Source organism: Carcharodon carcharias, chromosome 9 (assembly GCF_017639515.1).
Source record: "Carcharodon carcharias isolate sCarCar2 chromosome 9, sCarCar2.pri, whole genome shotgun sequence".
NCBI classification, from domain to species: domain Eukaryota; kingdom Metazoa; phylum Chordata; class Chondrichthyes; order Lamniformes; family Lamnidae; genus Carcharodon; species Carcharodon carcharias.
The window spans coordinates 94,209,900-94,232,754 of NC_054475.1; the positions used below are offsets into that span (position 1 = coordinate 94,209,900).

The window sequence follows — 22,855 nt, forward strand, 5'->3', positions numbered from 1 at the left end:
GAGCCCCCTGTAGAAGAACCCATCTACAACCTTGACTGCTGGTGACTGGCACAAGAGCTATCCTTTCCCCTGGCCTGGGTGTAGCCAATGTGTGCCCAGAAACTTGCAATATGCAGATTCCAACTCTATACTCCTCTCTAAGGTATGTTCAGTGCCAGTATCTGAAATGGTGGCTGTGGGTGTCAGATCAAATGACAGTGATGTTTATCAGTGCATGTGATGTTGCTCTCACTTCCCCTTAGAACTGCTGTGGCTGAGCAAATAGTAGTTCTTGGGTATCTGAAAGCATAAAACCAGGAAGGAAAAGTTGGGGTGAAGAAGGTGGGGTAGGGTGTGAAGCAACAGATCATGGTTACACCATCTGTAACTTGCACATCATGCCAGATAGCAGGATGAAGTAGGATTTGAGAAGGGGAATAAGGCAGTAACATACCATCATCGTGAATGTTCTCAGCGACACCAGATGCTAAAGGCTGTGTTGCAGTCGGCTGCATGATGCAAATCACCATCTCATCCACTAGGCTGTGGATGAAGGTGTGCCTGCACTCCCCCCACCTCCACCTCCATCAGTTCTCCATTGCTGCCTTCCACTTTATCCACCTTGATCTGAAGAAATAAGAATGTCCATTATTGCTTTACACTGTGTTTGGGTATGTGCGTGCCACAGCTGAATAGCTCCAGGTATATGGGGGCAGCAAGAATTGGGTGTGAGGCTGACATCTTTGCAATGTGTGTGAGGTGAAGTGGACTACCTGGATGTTAGGCATGAATGAGTGCTGGGGACAGCTGGGTGAGTAATGGGGTGTGCTGCTTTGAGCAGCATGGGAGGTTGATTGCGTAGTGGGTAAGAGATGTCATCTAGGTACATTCCAACTGACGCTGACCTCCTGTATGGGGTCTTTCAACTTCTTCCAACGCAACTATTAGCATCAAAGTTGTTGTATTGACCTCCTGGTTCCTGCTCGCACCTACTTTGGGCGTTCCTTGAAGGCCTCTTGGTCCCTTGTGGAAACATGGCATCTCTACTGTCAGCCTCTATGACCTGAAACCTCTGGTGCCATATCTGTGTTCTGCAGAAGCTTATCTTGCTCTGGTGCTCTGTTTGACGAGTCTCCAGTTGCCACTCTGGCTGTCAGCAACAGCTTCCTTTGATTAGTACAGCTTCTCTTTATAGGGACAGACTGTCCTTCAGAGCTGGAGACTAGCTGCAACACATGCTAGCCTATTAGGCGCTCTGCTGAGTGTGCAATCAGTTAGGAAAGTTAATGTAGTGATGGGGCCGCTAAAGGATGAACAAGATAAACTGACGTATTAATAGAGGAAAGACAGAAGTAATGAAAAACAACTTTGCCTCAGATTTTATAAAGAAGATAATGGGCAGAATTTTATGCCCTGTGGGTGGGCGCGCGCTCGACCCGAACGGATGTGAAATATGACGAGATTCCATCGTGCGAGTGTCCCGATGTCATCCCGCACACGAGCAATCTTCAGGTTGCCAGGCGCCCGTGGGTGTCAGAGCTGCACCCGCCAACAATGAAAAGATCACGGCCATTAAAAAAGCAATTATTTGCGATTTTATGTTGCCCATGCGATTTTGCGCTCGTCGTTTGGGCAAGACGGGCAGCTCACTTTTAACGAAACCTCATCCAAGGGCAGGATAAAAAGAGCAGCATTGCCATTGTGAGTGGAGAGGGGTTTAGGAGAGAGTTTGCTGCTGGTTGCTTATTTGAACTTGACAGCTTCATCTCTGTTCTGAGCTTCAGTCTTAGCATTTCTAGGCTTCAGTTCAGGACTCATTTGCGTCTCCGAGACCCCTGAAGAATTTTGACCATGTGGACCCTTCCAGGTGTCAGACAGCCTTCTGTTACCTTGGTAATGGAGATTGTGCTCTCCACTGGTGGTACCTCCTGAGAAGGAAGTGAGAGGCAGGAGGCCAGGTGTCCCTATGCAGCTTCCAAGGTAGCGACCAGTGGGAGGAGAGGCACAGGCAGAAGGGGCACAAGGCCAGCAAGTAGTCCAAGGTGGAAGGGGCCACAGAAGATGCTACTATTCTGTTGCCAGGGTTTACATGCAGCAATGCAGCTACCTCAACATGTCCGAGGTTCAATGCTGAAGGAGGCTTCATCTCTCCAGGGAAATCGTGACCTCCATTTGTCAGTGATTGGGCCTGAGATCACCTCTAACTGTGTGGATGGACACCCCATGCTAGTGTATCTGAAGGTCACAGAGACCCTCAACTTCTATGCCTCTGGCTCTTTTTACAAGGGTCAGTGGGAGATCTTTGTGGAGTGTCCCAATCAGCTGACCACAGTTGCATCAAGCTGGTGACTAATGCTTTGTTCAGGTGGGTAATGACATTTGTTCGTTTCTGTATGGATGAACCCAGCCAGACTGAGTGAGCCAAAGGGTTTGCAGCGATTGCTGGGTTCCCCCATATCCAGGATACAATTGACAGCACACATGTGGCCATCAAGGCGGGTTAGCTGGGTGCCTTTGTCAACAGGAAGGGCTTCCACTCGAATGTCCAGATGATTTGTGACCACAAGATGCAGATTCTGCAAGTCTGTGCAAGGTACCCTGGCAGCTCCCATAACGCATACATCTTCTGATGCAGGTGTCAAGGCTATTCAGTGCTTCAGCTCGGCTGGATGGATGGCTGAAAAGGCGGCTTATGATGTCTCTCCGCCACCCAAGAACAGAGGCAGAGCAGTGTCCTAATAGGACTCATGCCTCCACAAGGGTGGTAATAGAGAGGACCATAGGTCTTCTGAAGATGTGCTTCCGATGCCTGGACCATTCAGAGAAAGCACTACGCTATCCCCCAGAGCGGTGTCACTGATAGTGGTTGCATGCTGTGCTCTCCACAAACTGGCTTTTGCAAGGGGCTACCCACTGGAGGAAGAGGATCTTGAGGCAGCTCCACAGAACACAAAAGAATGAATCCAGTCGTGAATCAGAAGAAGAGCATGGTGAGGAGAATGCAGAGGGCATGGAGGCAGACCTCTGGATCTTTGAGGGGGGCAGGGACACCCAGCGATGCCTTGATCTAATGCTCCTTCAGAAAGATCTGCTTTCACCTCATGCCAGGGGTGCCACCTCCATCCCAGATGCCTGAAATGACCTTTCCTTTGAACCCAAAGTCCACTCCTTGCCTGTGCAATGAAATTTAGAGCCACTCATGTCCAGCATTAGATACTGGCATACTCTGCACCTACAAAACAAGTGACGCATACTCAGGCCATTAAGACAAAAGCAAAATGGATATCATTTTGGCACTCCAAATGAACAGAACTATAAATGGTGTTAATGGCCACACCAGTAAACATATTAACAAATCATAGAATAGAAGATCACCCACGAACAGTCCCTATTGTGCTCATGGTGCCTTAAAACTTACATTTGTGAGTGCTGTGTCCTGTCTTTCTCTTCCCAACCCTGCCACACCCCCCCCCCCCCCACAACCACCTACTGGCAGCAGCATTGGAGACAGCCTGCTGACTGTGCTGTCCTGTTAGCCTTGATGACCTTGGCAAGGGGAGCCTGTGCTGACCCCAACGGGGAGGGAGCGGCCAGTGCCACAACTGGCATCTCCCCAGTCACCACAGCTTCATCAGATGCCACGGTCACTGGCAGAGGGGCGGAGGAGCTGCTACCATCATCCAGAGCACCTTGAGAGGAGCCCGCAGAAATGACAGGCAGCTCATGCGCCAACTTGAGGTCGCTCTGGACCTCCCTGCTTGCCATTGATGGACGGGCACCTAGCTGGGATACAGGGTGCCTCATCCATCTCCCACACTGGTACTGACCACCTGAGGTCATTGCCTGTGTGAGGGCTTGCAAGTCCAAGCGCAACCCCAGGAACCCTGATTCTGTCCTTGGAGTTGTCTCTCCATGAGTTGCCACTCTCTCAGTGGAGGAAGCAGTAGTTTCCATTAGTAATGAGGATCAACACACTGCTTAAGCTCTGCATGGATTCCTCCACTTCAGAGACTGTGGCATGCATACCCTCACAGATCTCCGCCAGATACTCCTGCATATCCTGCTGGACATACAGCATCTGCCACCTAATGGATGACTCCAGAGGCTCATCATCTGCCTTTGGTTCAGCATGGTCCTGGTCTCCAGCAGTCCTCTGATTGCCGGCACCCTGGGCACTCTCTGTCTCCGCCTGCTCCTCAAGCAAGTATGAAGTGCCTTCACTGCTGTGCACTGACATTCTTGCCGACCATGGTGCTGGAATCTGTGCCTGATTCATAGAGGGGGTGTGACACAGGTGTATCTAAAGGTCCGTGGTCCTCTGGCGTCAAAGGTGGTTCCTTGGGGTCCTGCGTTGGAGTGTGTGCTGGCGAGTCTAAGGGAGAACAACAACATGTCATTAGTTTAAGTCATCACACTGTCACTGTGTATGCCAGCCGCCTGGTGACACAATGGAGATCTGCATCATGGTGCCATCGTCTTTCAATGATCAATGGGGACTCCAAGTTTGAGGCTCCCATTAACGATGAGACTACACAATAGTGTTTGCACAATCTGACACACTCGCCTCTTTACCTTTGTCAGAGACCCCTGCCTCTCCACGAACAGTTGACCAAGGTGGGTGGCGGCTCTCCAGCTCCAATGCATCCATTTCGTACCTTGTCAGGATTAGGAGGTTTGGAGTCCTCCGCCTGTCCTTGACCTTTCGATGGTGCTATGGCTCCTCTTCTCCTGAAAGGACAGAGGAGCATTGATTAGTCCACTCTCTACCTGCATCGCCATTGCAGCCTGGCCAACCCCACCCGAGGAACACCTTGCAGGGCACATCCGAGTCGTGGCCCTCAACCTGCAAGGCACTCGGGCCAAGCAGCCAGGGTTCACCAGGGCCAGCCCTGAACACTTCCCCACATTGATCAATGCCAACTTGGTACTCGCCCTTGCCAAGCATAGCAGATCTTTGAACTTTCGTGGCACCGCACCCATGTGGCACCGAACAATGTTGTGGCTGCTGACCTTGGCTGTCACCACCTCCTAGGCTTTTCTGATATGGTGTGGTGGCCTCCTCCTGCCGTCTCTGGGTAAGAGAGTATCCTGCCTGACACTGACCACCTCCCACGAGGACTGTGAGGTACTCGCCCAAGAAATGAGCGGGACCGAGAGCCCACCCAACTTACCCTCCCGCCTAATGTTTCCTGCTGTTGGTGAGGCCATTGTTCCAGTCTTCGGACCAACTCTAAAGATTCTCCCCTGGCAGCCTTCAGGGAGCTACCTTTGCTGGTTTCAAGGTGCCTGCCAGGTCGTCATGGACCTGGCGCCCAACAGGCCTCCGCCCCACTCAGCCCTCCCCTACCTTTCAGAAGACACGTAATTGGCCATCCAACGTGAAATTGCATTTGCAACACAGCTGGGAGCAGATTCCACATCCACTTCTGCTCCTACCAACTTGGCACACTTGCTAAGCATGAAATTCAGGCCATTGAAATAGACACCACTAGAAGATGAGCTTAAAAAGAATACCAACAAAATTGGGAAGGAAAGGGAGAAAATAATTGACAAGCTAGCAAACCTGAAAGACTATAAAATCCCAGATCCTGATGGCATACGACCAAGCGTACCCAAGGGAGGAGATGGCAGAGATGTTAATCAGCTGAATATCGATGCTATAAATCCAGTATCCTTTCTACTAAAAATGGCAGAAGAGCCCATAGCAGCCAAAAATATAATTTTTAAAAATAGGCTTGGATTCCAAAGGGTAAGTCATGCATAACTAGTCTGGTAGAATTCTTTGAAGAAGTAATGTTAAAGGTAGATCTTATATATTTGTTTTTTCAGAAGGCCCGTAGGTTCATGACAAAGGTTGGGGTGTTTGGAGTTGGCACAAATTGCTGAATGGATAATGAATTTCCAAAATAAAAACAATGTGCAGTTGAAATGTAGTGTATTAGATTAGGTTGAAAGTGGTGTTCAACAATATCAGTGTTAGGACCAGTGTTATTCAAACTTTACATCAATGATTTGGACTTGGGAACAAGTAGCAAAATTTGCACGTTATCAAACTGGTGGCAAGTAGCAAAATTTGCACGTTATCAAACTGGTGGAGTATATCTAACACTGAGGAAGACATAAGACAGTAGGGACCCTACAGTCTGAGCAGTTAAGTGGCAATTTTATATAGATAAATATGAGGTGATGGACTTTTCTAGGGAAAAACAGAAATATCACTTACACTTTAGAAAACAGGGTTGAAGAGCAAAGGGGCATAGATGAACAAATCATTAAAAGCAGCATCGCAGACCAGCAAATAAATTAAAATTACTAACAAAGCACTGATTTTTCAATGGTTATAGAATTCAAAGGCAGTGAAGGTCTGCTAAACACGTACAGGACTCTGGTCAGGTTGTACTTGGAGTTGTACACAGTTCAAGTCTGCATACTGAAAGCAACATAGAAGCTCCGGGGAAAGTGCAAACAGAATTTGCAAGGATGATACCAGAACTGAAAGATTGTAGGTATCAGGAAGGATTGAACAGGTTGATGTTTTTTCCCCTTGGAAAACAGAAAACACAGAGTTGACCTGATAGAGGCCTTTAAAATTATGAATGGATTGGGCAGGTAGATATGGAGAGAATGATTGCACTTATGGGAGAATCCATAAGAAGGGTTCATAAATACAAGGGAATTATGAATAAATCCAATACGGAAATAAGACATTTCTATACTCTGAGTGGTTGGAATGTAGAACTCATAATCATATAAGTAAACAACTCACAGGAGGAGGAGGTTCCACAAATATTCCCATTCTCAATGATGGAGGAGTCCAGCACATCAGTGCAAAAGTTAAAGCTGAAGCATTTGCAGCTGTCTTCAGTCAGTAGTCCTGAGTGGATGATCCATCTCTACCTCCTCCGCAAGTCCCCAGCATCTCAAATGCCAGTCTTCAGCCAATTCGATTCACTCCACGTGATATCAAGAAATAGCTGAAGGTACTGGATACCGCAAAAGTAATGGGCCCTGACAATATTCTGGCAATAGTACTAAAGTGCGCCAGCACTTGCTGCACCCCTAGGCAAGTTGTTCTCGTACAACTACAACACTGACATCTACCCAGTAATGTGGAAAATTGGCCAGGTATGTTCTGTACACACACAGCAGAACAAATCCAACCCAGCCAATTACTGCTTCATCAGTCTACTCTCAATCATCAGTAAAGTAATGGAAGGGATTATCAACAGTGCTATCAAGTGGCACTTGCTTAGCAATAACCTGCTGACTGATGCTCAGTTTGGGTTCCACCAGGATCACTCAGCTCCTGACCTCATTACAGCCTTGGTTCAAACATGGACAAAAGAGCTGAACTCCCGAGGTGAGGTGAGGGTGACTGCCCTTGACATCAAGGCAGCATTTGACCAAGTGTGGCATCAAGGAGCCCTAGCAAAATTGGAGTCCATGGGAATCAAGGAAAACTCTCTACTGGTTGGAGTCATACCTAGCATTAGATTAATGCAATCAAACAGAGTCGACATGGCTTTGTGAAAGGGAAATCATATTTGACAAATTTGCTAGAGTTCTTTGAAGATATAACAAGCAGAGTTGATAAGGGGGAACCGGTGGATGTAGTGAGTTTGGATTTCCAGAAGGCATTCAAGGTGCCACATAAAAGGTTATTGCACAAGATAGGAGCTCACCGTATTGGGGGTAATGTATTAACGTGGATTGAGGATTGGGTAACACACAGAAGACAGACAGTCAGGATTAATGGACCTTTTTCAGGTTGGAAAGACTTAACTAGTGGAGTGCCACAAGGATCAGTTCTAGGGCCTCAATTATTTACCATCCAAATTAATGACTTGGAGGACGGGGCAGAGTGTAATGTATCCAAATTTGCTGATGATACAAAAATAGGTGGGAGGGCATGCTGTGATGAGGACATAGGAATCTGCAAGGGGACAGGTTGAGTGAGTGGGTAAAAACTTGGCAGATGGAGTTTAATGTAGGAAAGTGTGAGATCGTGCACTTAAGAATAAGAATCAAAAGGCACACTATTATTTAAACAGAGAGAGATACTCTAAAAAATGCAGCACCGAGGGATCTGGGTGTTCTTGTGCATGAAACACAAAAAGTTAACATGCAGGTGCAGTTAATAATACGACAAATAGAATTTTGGCCTGTATTGCTAGGGGGTTGGAGTTTAAAAATAGGGAAGTTTTGTTACAACTGTACAGAGTGTTGGTGAGGCTGCATCTGGAGTACTGGGTACAATGTTGGTCCCCGTATTTAGGAAAGGATATACTGGTATTGGAGGCAGTTCAAAAGAGATTCATTAGGCTGATTCCTGGGATGAAGGGGTTGACTTATCAAGAATGGCTAAACAGGTTAGGCCTTTATTCATTAGAGTTTAGAAGAATGAGGGGTGATCTTGTTGAAACTACAAAATTCTGAGGGGGCTTGACAGAGTAGATGTTGAGACGATGTTTCCATTTGTGGGGGAGTCTTGAACTAGGGGACATAGTTAGAGAATAAGGCGACACTTGTTTAAAACTGAGATGCAAAGGAATTTCTTCTGAGGATAGTGAATGTCTCGAATTCTCTACCCCAGAGAGTTTTGGAGGCTAGATCACGGAGTATTTAAAGAGGAGGTACATAGATTTTTGAAATATCAGGGAGTTGAGGCTATGAAGAGCTAGCATGAAAGAGGAATTCAGGCCTGGGGCAGATCAGCTATGATCTTATTGAATGGTGGAGCAGGCTTGAGGGGGCAAATGGCCTATTCCTGCTCCTATTTCCTATGTTCTTATGTAGTATAAAGAAAGATGGTTGTGATTGTTGGAGGTCCATCATCTCAGCTCCAGGACGTCAGCTCTTCAGTCTTAATCTCAACCATCTTCAGCTGCTTCATCAATGACCTTCCTTCTATCATAAGGTCAGAAATGGGGATGCTCGCTGATGATTGCTTTGTGTTCAGCACCATTCACAACTCCTCAGATACTGAAGTAGTCCATGTCCAAATGCAACAAGACCTGGACAATACCCGGGCTTGGGCTGACAATTGGCAAGTAACATTTGCGCCACATAAGTGCCAGGCAATGACCATCTCCAACAAGAGAGAATCTAACCATCTCCGCTTGACAGTCAATGGCGTTACCATCACTGAATTCCCCACTATCAAAGTCCTGATTAATCAGACACTAAACTGGACTAGCCATACAAATACTGTGACTACAAGAGCAGGTCAGAGGCTAGGAATCCTGTGGCAAGTAACTCTCTTCCTGACTCCCCAAAGCCTGTCCACCATCTACAAGGCAGAGGTCAGGAGTGTGGTGGAATACTTTCCACATGCCTGAATGAGTGCAACTCCAACAACACTCAAGAAGCTTGACACCATCCAGGACAAAACCTGCTTGATTGGCACCCCATCCACAAACATTAACCCCTCCCACCACCAACACACAATGGCAGTGGCGTGTACCATCTACAAGATGCACTTCAGGAACTTACCAAAGATCTTTAGACAGCACCTTCCAAATCCAGGACTGCTACCATCTAGAAGGACAAGGGTAGCAGACACATGGGAACACCACCACCTGGAAGTTCCCCTCCAACCTACATGCCACTTTGACTTGGAAATATATCGCCGTTCCTTCACTGTCACTGGGTCAAAATCTTGGAAGTCCTTCCTTAATACCACTATGGGTGTACCTACACCACATGGATTGCAGTGATTCAAGAAGGCAACTCATCACCACCTTCTGAAGGGCAATTAGAGATGGGCAATAAATGCTGACCTGGTTAGCAACGCCCACATCCCATGAATGAATAAAAGAGAAACAGAAGCAGTTGAGACAAACGACTTAGACGGTTTCAGAAGTAGACAAGAGGAAAGCCAATATAAAGATATGCTGAAAGACTGAGATTAGATAGATGGAATGGAAGGAAACTTGTGTGGAATATAATCACCAGCACAGACTAGTTGGACCAAATAGTCTGTTTCTCTGCTATACATTTGATGTAATCCATGCATTAATGAGAGAAGGGTATTTGATATTGATTTTTTTTATTTTTGGTATGTTTTTCGAATTTGAGTTTTTGTATAGAGAAATGTGATAACTGTCTCTATTCTTTGCAGGTGTACTGCACAGGCTACCTCCCCAACACCAATGGTTAGCTCAACTTCTTGCTCCACCTACTATAGCACATCCGCTGCCAAGGCTGAACTGTTGAACAAAATGAAGGATTTCCCGAAGATGGCTGAAGAATGTTCAGAGGAGCAAGAGGATGAGGAAGAAGAGGACAACAATTTGATAGAAAAGAAGGTATTACATTTTTCCTAAATGCAGAATAGTCTCTGGTGATGAGAAGAAGCAGGTGCCAAGCAAGTTGGGCAGGAAGAGGGGCAGAAAAAAATCTGGAAGCAAACCTGCCTGGGACACACTTAAATGCCCAGCAGCCATTGTTTAGACCCAGACATGTGCGCAGGCTGCTTTTGCTAAGGGACATATGTCATATGGAGAAATACATTTTTGATCATTTTAGGGTTAGCAAACTCTTTTCTAACCAATATTTTTTCCTTTACAAATTTCCACAGAAACAATTAATTAGCAGTCTTAGTAAGAAACTCTCTGTGTTGCATGAAGCCCAGAAGAGCCTCTTGGAAGACATCAGTGCAAACTGTGCTCTGGGGGAAGAGGCTGAAAGGATGGTGAAGAATGTCTGCAAACCAAATGAGTTTGATAAATACCGAATGTTCATCGGGGATCTGGATAAAGTTGTGAATCTGTTGCTGTCTCTCTCAGGTCGACTTGCTAGAGTAGAGAATGCCTTAAATAACTTGGGTCCTGACACAACTGAGGAAGAAAGGGTAGGTATTATCAGAAAATGCCGGTTAATAGATGTATTCTTATTCTCTCTGGAGGTTCAAGAAATTGTTTTTAGCAAGGTGGGCTTCACAATGTAGCCCAACAGCCATTTGCATCCTTTTTTCCTATATCTTCAGTGGACTTATCCCACCATTAGGCTGGAAGTATATCAGCAAGGGGAGGCGGTGGCATAGTGGTATTGTCACTGGGCTGATAATCCAGAGACCCAGTGTAATGCTCAGGGGACCTGGATTCAAATCCCACGGCAGATGGTGGAATTTGAATTCAATAAAAATATTGAACCATGAAACCATTGTCAATTGTCATAAAAACCCGTCTGGTTCACTAACTTCCTTTCTGGAAGGAAGTCGACTGTCCTTACCTGGTCTCGCCTACATGTGACTCCAGACCACATAGCAATGTGGTTGATTCTTAAAAATGCCCTCTGAACAAGAGCAATTAGGGATGGGCAATAAATGCTGGCCTAGCCAGTGACGCCCACATGAATCATGAATAAAAAAAGTTTCAACATTCTGCCCTGCTCTCCACACCCCCTCGCCCAACCCATTTCTCTTGCTCTCCAGCAACAGAGAAAGGAAATAGTTTTCACAGCTTCCAATTACTTTTTTTTTTTCAATCCCCTTGTCTTTTGAAGAAGTGTCTGTGTTTCAGTACTCTGGGGTGTGATCTTCAAAAAAGATGCTGGATAATTTGGGAATTCTATATGCCACATTGTCGACCAGAATAGTGTGATGTAAAGCCAGTTTTACTTGACAGCCACAACTACTCATATGTAACCAAAAATTCAAGTGCTTCAAAACAACCAGGGTAATTTTTGCTCCCTCCTTATGGAAAACCGATCAACCTATCTGAGAACAAATGTGTAGAAAATGAATAAACAGATACCGTTTCCTTTCACTGCCCCAGTCCATTTCATTGTTCTTATACTAAAAATATAGCAAAATCTAGTCCCTATAAAAGGGTATGAAAAATCCTTTACTCTCATACCATCTTGAATGATAATGTCACCTGTGGTGTGCCACTGGTTGCTTTAGAATGAATGGATCTTGTCAGAAGAGTGAAGCCACAATGGAACTAGATAATTTGCTTCAGTTACAGCCAATATGCCAAATTCTGCTTTGGAGCTAATAATAGTAAAATCTAGTTTTAAATGTTTAGTATAATGTTGACTTTTCTCATGCATATGAACTTGGGTTAGTAGAGGTTACTTATATCATACACCCAACCCAACAATATCAGAGATCTCTAATAATTCAGTGTAATATATGATTCTCCTGATGTTCTAGTGAGTATGCACTGCCTAGTGTGGTATTCAGACCATGAATGTTCTCACTGATTCTTTACTGTATTGGCTGACCTCTCCGCACCTGATAGGAATCACAAGGAGGAAACAAAAAATACTGTAGATACTATATAGCATCTTGTTTTTAACGGTAGTTTTGGCAGTTAGAAAAAAGGCTGTTTCATCTTTTTTTTTTATGATATAAAATAATGTCCATGCTCTTAATTTGGTATCAGGCAACCTCATTGAAATGTGTGGACATCAACTGAGAACTGAATGGGCTTCAACTGTGATGCCTGCCCATAATCATGTAGCATGCTAACATTCACTGTGTTCACATGTGAATAATAGCTGTTTGGGAAAGATGTCGCACAACTGCTGCCTCCTGTGGATCAATATCTTAGCATGTTACAATAGCTGGGAGATAATAAAGGGAAGTGCAGAAAAAATGGGGAAGGCAAATCTAACTGACTAGCACTGTTCATTTTAATTTGCAGCATGCATTGACTGAAAAGAAGAAACAACTCACAGCACAGCTTGAAGAGGCCAAAGAGCTGAAGGAACATGTGGATCGCAGGGAGCGCTCTGTCCATAATATCCTGGTTAAGCACCTGTCGGAGGATGAGCTTCAGGATTATACTCACTTTGTAAAGATGAAATCTGCTCTCATCATTGAACAGAGAGAGCTGGAGGACAAAATCAAACTTGGGGAGGAGCAGCTCAAGTGTCTGAGGGAGAGCTTATCCTTTAAAGCATGCTAAAATAGCAACATTGAAATGCAGAACACTTTAAATGTTTGGTCTAAATCATTGAACTTAAACTCTTCAAATTTTAGCGAACAATGGATTCCTTTATCAAATGTGTTAATATCTAATGGTTTTAAAAGCTGGAATATACGCCCCATTTCTGTTTGACTGTTATAGTAATGAATCTTAGTCATGCTTATCATATTAACTGTCATTTTTAAGTGAAACTAGCTCATGTGAAAGTAAGGAAGTGTTCACTGCTCCTGATTGGTAAAGGCAACCACTCTAGGCCACAAGGATCAGGAAGGTCCTAACTTCTAGCACCTGCCAGTATTAAATTGCCTGATGTTGGGGTATCTTAAGGATCACAAATGGCCTGAGGGTCCAGAGCTAGAAAGGGGCAAGTTACCTCTGATTGCTGGTCTTGATTTTATATAGTGACCTGTTGGAAAATGTGGACGTTGGCTGAGAACAATATTGGGCTTGACTGTGATCTATTAAGCAGTTAAATAGCATTCTGATGCTCAACATTTGGGACTGTAATGATGAATGTCTAATTAAGCAAGGTACTGGAGGGCTGCCAGTCCAAATGAAACCTTACCTTAATAAGAATTGGTCCCTTCAGCAGAGGATGATAGGGATGAAAAGAAAGGACTGTCAGAATTTTGAAGTTAAGTAAATAGCATGAATTCAGGATTTGCGAAAATAATCCCCATCAGCCAACTTTTTTTAGCCAACGCATTTTCTTGGATTGAGCTGTGCTATGTATAAAGAAATTAGCCATAATCTGCCCATCCAGATGATGTTTTCTCAGTTGGTGCTGTCATAGTGAGAGAAAACTAATTAATTGATTTCCTTTAAAAAAAAATTCCAATTTTGTAGTTGCGTTTCACTTAAACCCTGCCTCAGTGCATGCTACTTTACTGATGCATGCAGTATTACGTGTGTCTCTAAACATATCCTTGACAAAAGCATCACAGGAATGACTGTTATAAAAGGTTACTGTCTGTTGTATTTTAATTTTAATCACTGGTTAGACCATTTGGCCAATTTATTTAGTGGGATTTTTAATTATTTTGTGATCATTTTTGATGGAGGATATCTGCCATTTTTGGGAAGGAAATAATCCAGAAGAATCAAGTCATCTTATATCAAATTCGAATGATCAAATGATTTTCACTTTGACAAACATTAATATATTGCATGCATATAAATACTGCCCAAAAGTTTTCTGTGTTACTGTACAAAGGCAATGGGGTGTCCTTCAAATGTGTAACTCTCAAATAAAAATACTTTAGTTATCCTCAAATGGCTCATTAGTAAATGCACTGCCCAGTGTGTAAGTGAGCAACACAGACCTTAAAGAGTTCAAGTTTTGATCCTTCGTCTGTGCTGACCTGGTGTAGCATAGAAGGGGAAAATCAACACCTGACCACTATCAAGTGCCCTTTACAAGGAAATGTGGATGTCAGGTAAGGATGGGATTGGGTTCCACTGTGATTATCTTCCATGATAAGATAGTCTCTCTTCACTGAATATGTGCCCACACTCAAACCCTGGCCATTTGATCAAGATACTAGAAGTTTGTTGGGACCCAGAGCACCTTCAGGGGTAGGAGGGGGAAGTTTCTCATTAAAGGTGGCACTTTTATTCAGGTTAAAATTGCAATTAAATTACCCAATTAATCTCAGACACTGAAATGCCATGACATATCCAGAAAATTATAGCTAATTTCCGAGTTCAGTATTAGATTCAAAATGGCCAAATGCAGAACAGAATGGGATTAGACTATTGTCGTAAGAGTCTTTAGCATGCCTGTATAAAATAGAATATGGTGTGCTTATGACATCTAGTGGCAAGTATTAGTATTACATCAATCTTTGTTTTCATTCCAATACCGGCTGATCTGTTAAGATGCTTCCAGTCCTCTATAAATGATTACTTGGAGTAGGAACAACTAGTTTCACAGGTTGAGCTTTGGATTGTTTGAGCAACTGGACATTAGTTTCCAGCATTGTTGATGCCATCAAACTGGCAACTGTTTTTATCATCAGAAATAGTTGTCATCGTAAATTCAAGAGTTAAGAAATGCACCGTTATGGCCACTAGCACTAGCACCACAAAAGTGGTGACATATTTCTAGTAATTGTATTAGAATTATGAAAGAATAGTAAAACCTCGGCTTGATAAAGAATGATTGTTGTGCCATTTATGTTACATTTGCACAGTTTCTCATTTATCGGACTGTAACTGCTTTCATATCATTTGGACTTCTATGGGCGGGTGGGGTGGTGGGGGGGGGGGAGTGGTGGAAAATTAGATTTTTATTAGATTATATTTCTCGTTGTTAGTTTGAAACTTTTATTCAGAACTGGAATTATTGAATTTCTGCCAAAAAAATCAAGGCTGCTTTCATTACATTGTACTGCAATTTACTGTCATCCACCAGACTTTCAATTGAAGTACATCAATCAGCATTTGGTGCTTGGGAAAGTGTTTTTTGCTGTACTTGTGTAAAATTGCTGTGTTAAAAATTATCTTTGAAGTTGGGGTTGATTAACTGAGGCACTAAGGACGAGAGTGGTGAGGTTTAGTGTCTGGAAAACTTGAAAGTACTTGGCATAAACTGATATTTTTTTGTTTGATTTCTATTTCCTGGTTGCAGCCTGGCAGGTTGAAGGCCAGTCTGCAGCCAGGGGTCGATGACCTAGGCCCTCCCAATCATTGGGAAGGGATTGGACAGCTGCCTTGGGGCGTGGGAGGTGCGTAAGAGCAGTTACCTCATGAATCCACTTCTTCGCACCTTCCTTCAGGCCTGGGAAACACAACCTACAGATATTAAAATTAAAGTTACATTGAAATGGAGGCATTAAAATATTTTTTAAAATGCTAAACCTTCCACTTGCACCCTTATTCACTTCTTGGAAGCCCACCTCTCTTAAAACTAGAAATTTGGTAAAGTTGCACAAATTTTATTTTTATTTCCCCCCCTCCCCCCAGCCCTTTAATTCCCCCAAAGATGCTTGGAAGTTGTTAAAATATCCCCATGGTATCTGGGGCCTGATTAATATAGGTCTTCAAAGTGTGTGGAGCTTACAATCTATTACGTGTTACAGCAGACAGACATTTAAATTGTATGGTGTTGCCAATCATTTTTCTTTTCAGATACTGTTTACTTCTGGCATTTTATGTTTTAACTTAGTTTTGCAGATTTTATTTTAGCTCTATATGGATTACAGATATTCCAGAGTAGGAAAATAACTATAAATCTATCTAATGGCACTGATTTGATTTCAGCATTATGTCTACTGCCACTGTTGGCAATATTAGTTGAATGCTTTAAACCTTTATTACAATGTTCACCTATCTACTGTTCTAATTCAGGATTTGATCTGTTTATTTTAAACAGATTAATCCCTTTGCTAAATTAGCGGACAAAAGAATGCCATACAAACATGTTAATTCAGTCTTCATCTGAAAAAATGAAATGGTATGTCACTATTTCAGTGGGATCCTTCATCAGAATGCTGTTCTGATGTGTGGGTTGACTTGTCAAATCTAATGAAGGCTCCTCCTAATTTACAATCAAACCACTCTCTCACCATTCCTCTGCCTCCATTCTGTTTCTACAAACCCCTCATGCCTTTCTTCAATATCTGTTAGTTTGGCACTGCGGAGAGATATTGTCATATGGAAATAATTTTTGATTATTGAGTAAAATTTGTAATTTATTGTATACATCAAAAGCCAATAATTGCATTCTGTTCGGCAACACATCACCTTTTTTTTAACCAGAAAATGAGTACATGATGCACCATTTCAATATGTTACTTTCCATTTTATGGGTAGGGAAGAAATCCATCTCTGCCCAGTTAATGGAGCAGCTAGAAATTGAACAAGTTTATTTTTAAATATTGAGCAGATATGTTTGCTGTTTGCAATCTGAGGGGCTGGTGTGGCTGCTTTAGTTTATAGCAAGGCTGTTCTAACAACTGCTCCCTCCATAGAAAAATTGTATGACTTTATTAGCACACCAGGTGCTTCATTGTAGCAGCACCCCACAGATGGGAGGAGTACGATGCGTTGCATGTACATCTCAAAATTGGGTTTATGGGTGGTGTGTGTGGCGGTGGGGGGGGGATGGCACTTTGTTTCACGATGTAATTCAATCTAGCTTGAAACATTGAAAGTTCCACATTCTAATAATTCTACAGGGTTGGTGAGCAAGGGGGTTAATCCTTAAACTGCCTTCTTCAGCTATGATAATCCAGGTTTACGGCCCCATTACTGATTTAACAATGACCTAAAATTTCAAAAAATGTTTTGACACAACATGTGACTAATTTTTTTCTTCATTCCCTATTTTGTTTTTGCTTTATTATGAATGTTCAAATTTATTTTGTTTTTAATCAGAATAACATTCTATTTATTCTAACACTCATCAAAACAAACACTTTATAATGCTTTGGTTACCTGTGTTTTCTGAGTTATTCAGTTCTCTTCATCCATTTTGGATTTGGGAACCACATTCGAAAAAATGTGTGATTGTAACTTGATCTTGAAGATCTCGAATCCTAGAAATGTAAAGATTGACTAGTCATTTCACACGTGCAACCAACTGAATTTGACAAACTGATGCACTGAAAACCAGGTCAGACTCCAACAAGGTTAGTTTTTGGCTGTGCACCAAGGTTTAGAAGAGGTAAGATTTATAAGCCAGGGTTTTCCAATTCTGCACTTGCTAGCCTGTAATTTTCTGTGCGTTAAAGAAAATGGACAGAGAATTGTTTGTAGGCAAGCACAGAAATGGAAAACCCAGCCACATTATATTCCTAATCAAGTTAGATTTAATGGTCCTCATTCTCATGTGACATGTTTTGTTAGATTTCCAACCCTACTGCCTTCCCATAACAATATTAACATTCAATTAGAGGTTTAGCAGCTTATCTGAAGGGGGAATATCTGCAGTGTAGCATTCCCTCAATGCTACTCAAGTACTGCTGTGGAATTCCGACCCACAATCTTTTGCCTTGGGCAAGAAAGCTGTCAACTAAGCCAATGTCTTCAGCTCTACCACTTATGGGCAGAATGTGATTTGCAATTGTCCTCTTACCCAATCCTTCCCAGCAAATTCAGCCTCGTATTTAACCTTCTTGTGCATGTTGTGCTGTGACTTGAGACTCTGTTGGAATGAGGAGGATTGATGAAGATTGTTGGGGGTGGGGGGGGTGAAGAGGATTGTTAGGGGGATGGTGGGGTAAAAAAGATCATTAAAGGAAATCCTTAGAATGTACAAACTGCACAATTAAAATTAAGAATTTTCACATTCACTCAGAACTTGAAGCATGAATTGAAGAAAAGGCTGACTTGAGTGGTTGGCAGTTAATTTCATCCTGTTTCAAAAATAATCCGGATGAGCATTTTCACTGAGCTTAACCTGTATTTGTGCAAAAATCTCCCACTCCACTTTTTTAGAAAAAAAATCAATTCTCGGGTTGTTTCCATGCCTTCAGTACTGAAACAGGACTTTTCTTCACTGAGCCTTGCTTCCAACAGCACCTTGTTACTCTTTAAGTATGTGCTTCAGCGTCACTCCTTAGACATTTTGTGATACGCCTAGTTAGTGGAGCCAGCTATTAATAATGTTAGTCAACTACTTGATTGTGTTGAGCAAGGTTTGTGGGCACCAGACTTGTGGGCTATGGATTCACATTGGCATTTCCCAATGTTGATGGGATGTCAATGGCAGCTGTACAACTAGGGTGGTGTACAGCAGAGGTCCTATTCTCAATATGGGGAAAAAAGCAGGATGATAAAAAATCAAGGTAAGAGCCATTGACAGGTTTCAGCTTGACAAACAAGCTGAGCTGGATCAGCAAACCTGGCATAGTTCCATGGAGTAGGGAAAGGAGCAGGAGGAGGAAAGGAAGAGAATATAAATGTTGCAATAAATATTTGTTGCCATGAAAGTTGCCAAAGCATTTGAAGTTAAGGCCATTATTCTGATAAAAAGCTATTTTAGAATATTTCTTGGGATGCTCTGAAAGACATTAAAACAATTGAACTACTCGGAGCCTCTACTACCTTGCATTGATAAGGAGGCAATACCACGCGTGTTCCTGTTGTGCACCACTAAATCATGAAGTTTAATCTTCATTCAAAACCAACGTAGATGAAATCTTCACAAAAATTAAAGCTGTGCATAGCACAACATCCAGCAGGAGAGTGCATTGCAGTGATTTCAATATCTACTAGAAAATTGTAGCTGTTTAATTGAAAAATATATGAAAACTGTGAATAATTTATTTTTTTATTGTACATAACGGAATCCAGTTTGTTTAGTGATAAATGTTTGGATATATTTCTAATCCTAACTTTTTTTTATTTAGCTTTGAAAAGCCAACAAAACTGTAGATATCTGGAATTCTGGTGATAAATTAGTAAATTGTTAGATGATGTTGACAACTTTCAATATATATATAAGTCTGCTTCCTGATTAAAGACCACAGGACACTGCCACTTCACTATATACAGGTCACTGTAAATTCACAAGGATCAAATGTAATTCAAATTGATTTAATCTTAGTGTGATATTTAGCTGAAGAATATTCACATGCACTTGTAATATCTCATTTTATACAAGCACCTGATTAAACTGCTTTGTTGTATATACCATGATTCAGCGTGAATTGTTTTAACATTTCAATGTGCCTCAATAGAAAATTAATCATCATGATGATCAACATTGCCAAATATCAGCAATAATGCTTATGTCAACATGGTGAGATTTACCAATATCTTACACCCAAAAACCCATTCCTGTGCTTTACTTCTGTAATCCAGAATAGATTGAACAGTTCATTTGAAAAGAGGGATTTAGAATCTTTATATATTTTATAATAAAGTATATTTTTGTCTATTGTAATTTTCTCATAATTTCATCCCTATTACTCTTTCACATATTTATGTAGCCACTGGTATAAAAGCTTTAGACAGGGAATGGAGGTTTGGACACAAAAATAAAACACTGCAGACAGTTTTTCCATTACAACCTCTTAAGTGGGAGCCTACTTTAAAATAAAAGGCTGAGCACTCATCTTCCCCCAGTCAGGTACTGCTGATGGGGAGCAGTGCTCATCTGAATCACTGGTTGGGAAATCACGGGTTTACAGTGCTTGATTTTCCATCAATCTAAATATAGTTTTACTCTGCCCTTGCCATAGATGTCACAAAACAGAATTGCATGGTGATCGAAGTTGTTGAGTAACTTTGGTGAGTTGAATTGGGTCTACTAACATTATAACAAAGTATATAAACAGATAAAATTGTACTTCTAATTATTTTGAAGCGTTTTAATAAAACCAATTTAATGTCATCAACAAAGTGAATGTTATGCTTTGTAAGATTCAGAACTTGGTCGGAAGTGCATGAAAGCATCACTACAGAGTAATATTTAAGGTACTTTTCTTCCAATATTTGGCTGCCTGTCGTGACAATTTAACTAAATGAAATCCTTAATCTACACATAAATGTACTTACACTTAATTTTGTAATTTTTATATATAAGGAAATTATAGAAAGATCTTCTTAAAGCAAAGCTCAAGGCATATCCATAAGACATAGGAGCAGAAATTAGGTCATTTGGCCCATCGAGTCTGCTCCGCCATTCAATCATGACTGAAAAGTTTCTCAACCCTATTCTCCATTCTTCTCCCTATAACCATTGGTCCCCTTACCAATCAAGAACCTATCTATCTCGGTCTTAAATACACTCAATGACCTGGCCTCCACAGCCTTCTGTGGCCATGAATTCCATAGATTCACCACTCTCTGGCTAAAGAAGTTTCTGCTCAGCTCTGTTCTAAAAGGTCTTCCCTTTACTCTGAGGCAGTGCCCTCGGGTCCTAATCTCTCCTACGAATGGGAACATCTTCCCCAAGTCCACTCTATCCAGGCCTTTCAAGTATTCTGTAAGTTTCAATCAGATCCCCCCCTTGTCCTTCTAAACTCCATTGAGTATAGACCCAGAGTCCTCAAACGTTTCTCATATGTTAAGCCTCCCATTCCTGGGATCATTCTCGTGAACCTCCTCTGGACCCTCTCCAGGGCCAGAACATCCTTCCTGAGATACAGGGCCCAAAATTGCTCACAATATTTCTAAATGTGGCCTGACCTGAGCCTTGTAAAGCCTCCGCAGCACATCCCTGCTTTTATATTCTAGTCCTCTTGAAATAAATGCCAACATTGCATTTGCCTTCTTAACTACCGCGTCAACCTGCAAGTTAACTTTAAGAGAATCCTGGACTAGGACTCCCAAGTCCCTTTGCACTCCAGATTTCTGAATTCTCTCCACATTTATAAAATATTCTATGCCTCTATTCTTCCTACAAAAGTGCATGACCTCACACTTCCCCACGTTGTATTCCATCTGTTACTTCTTTGACCATTCTCCTAACCTGTCTAAATCCTTCGGCAGCCTCCCCGCCTCCTCAAGACTACCTGTCCCTCCACCTATTTTTGTATCATCTGCAAAATTAGCCAGGATGCCCTTAGTTCCTTCATCTAGATCATTAATGTATAAAGTGAAAAGTTGTGGTCCCAAAACTGACCCCTGCAGAACTCCACTAGTCACCGGCCACCATCCTGAGAAGGACCCCCTTATCCCCATTCTCAGCCTCCTGCCAGACAGCCAATCTTCTATCCATGCTAGTACCTTACCTCTAACACCATGGGCTCTTATCTTACTGAGCAGCCTCCTGTGCGGCACCTTGTCAAAGGCCTTCCGGAAGTCCAAGTAGATAACATCCATTGGCTCTCCTTTGTCTAACCTACTGTTACCTCCTCAAAGAATTCTAACAGATTTGTCAGGCATGACCTCTCCTTGATGAAACCATGTTGACTTTGCCCGATTTTCCCATGCACTTCCAAGTATTCTGAAATCTCATCCTTAATAATAGACTCTAAAATCTTACCAACGACTGAGGTCAGGCTAATCGGCCTGTAATTTCCTGTCTTTTGCCTCACTCCCTTCTTAAACGGGGGTTACATTAGCGATTTTCCAGTTCTCTGGGACCCTCCTGACTCCAGTAATTCCTGAAAGATCACCACTAACGCCTCCACTATCTCTTCAGCTATCTCCTTCAGAACTCTGGGGTGTAATCCATCTGGTCCAGGTGATTTATCCACCTTCAGACCCTACAGTTTTCCTAGCACCTTCTCCTTGATAATGGCCACCATACTCACCTCTGCCCCCCGACTCTCTTGAACTTTGGGGATGTTACTCGTGTCTTCCAACGTGAAGACTGACGCAAAGTACCTACTCAGTTCCTCCGCCGTTTCTTTGTTCCCCACTACTACTTCAGCATCATTTTCCAGCGGCCCAATGTCCACTTTTGCCCCACTCTTACCCTTTATATATCTAAAAACACTCTTGCAATCTTCTTTTATATTACTGGCTAGTTTACCCTCATATTTAATCTTCTCCCTCCTTATTTCTTTTTTAGTTGTCCTCTGTTGGTCTTTGTAGGCTTCCCAATCCCCTGGTTTCCCACTGCTCTTCGCCGCATTGTATGCTTTCTCTTTAGCTTTTATGCTGTCCCTGACTTCCCTTGTCAGCCATGGTTGCCTCGTCCTCCCTTTAGTATGCTTCTTCTTCCTAGGGATGAATTTTTGCTGTGTATCTCAAGTTACTGCCAGAAACTCCTGCCATTGCAGTTCCACTATCTTTCCTGCTAGGCTCATCTCCCAGTCAATTCTGGCCAGCTCCTCCCTCATGCCTCTGTAGTTGCCTTTATTCAACTCTAATACTGTTACATCTGATTCCAGCTTTATCCTCTCAAATTGCAGGGTAAATTCTATCATATTATGGTCACTTCCTCCTAAGGGAGCTTAAGGTGAAGGAACCCTTCTCAAATCTGCCTCATTACAGATCACTAAATCTAGAATTGCCTGTTCCCTAGTGGGCTCCACCACAAGCTG

The 22,855-nt window shown here is 42.6% G+C and overlaps 1 protein-coding gene across 3 annotated transcripts in view; it reads left to right on the forward strand.

The window, feature by feature from the left end:
* Positions 1 to 14,952, forward strand: part of LOC121282197 (protein Shroom4-like) — a 149,076-nt gene extending 134,124 nt beyond the window's left edge. For all 3 annotated transcript variants that reach the window (XM_041195773.1, XM_041195775.1, XM_041195776.1), the window contains 3 exons: positions 10,100 to 10,286; positions 10,559 to 10,831; positions 12,630 to 14,952. In XM_041195773.1, coding sequence (XP_041051707.1) covers positions 10,100 to 10,286; positions 10,559 to 10,831; positions 12,630 to 12,893 — 724 coding nt within the window. In that variant the 3' untranslated portion in view covers positions 12,894 to 14,952. The remainder of the gene's footprint in view (positions 1 to 10,099; positions 10,287 to 10,558; positions 10,832 to 12,629) is intronic.
* The last annotated feature ends 7,903 nt before the right edge of the window (positions 14,953 to 22,855 follow it).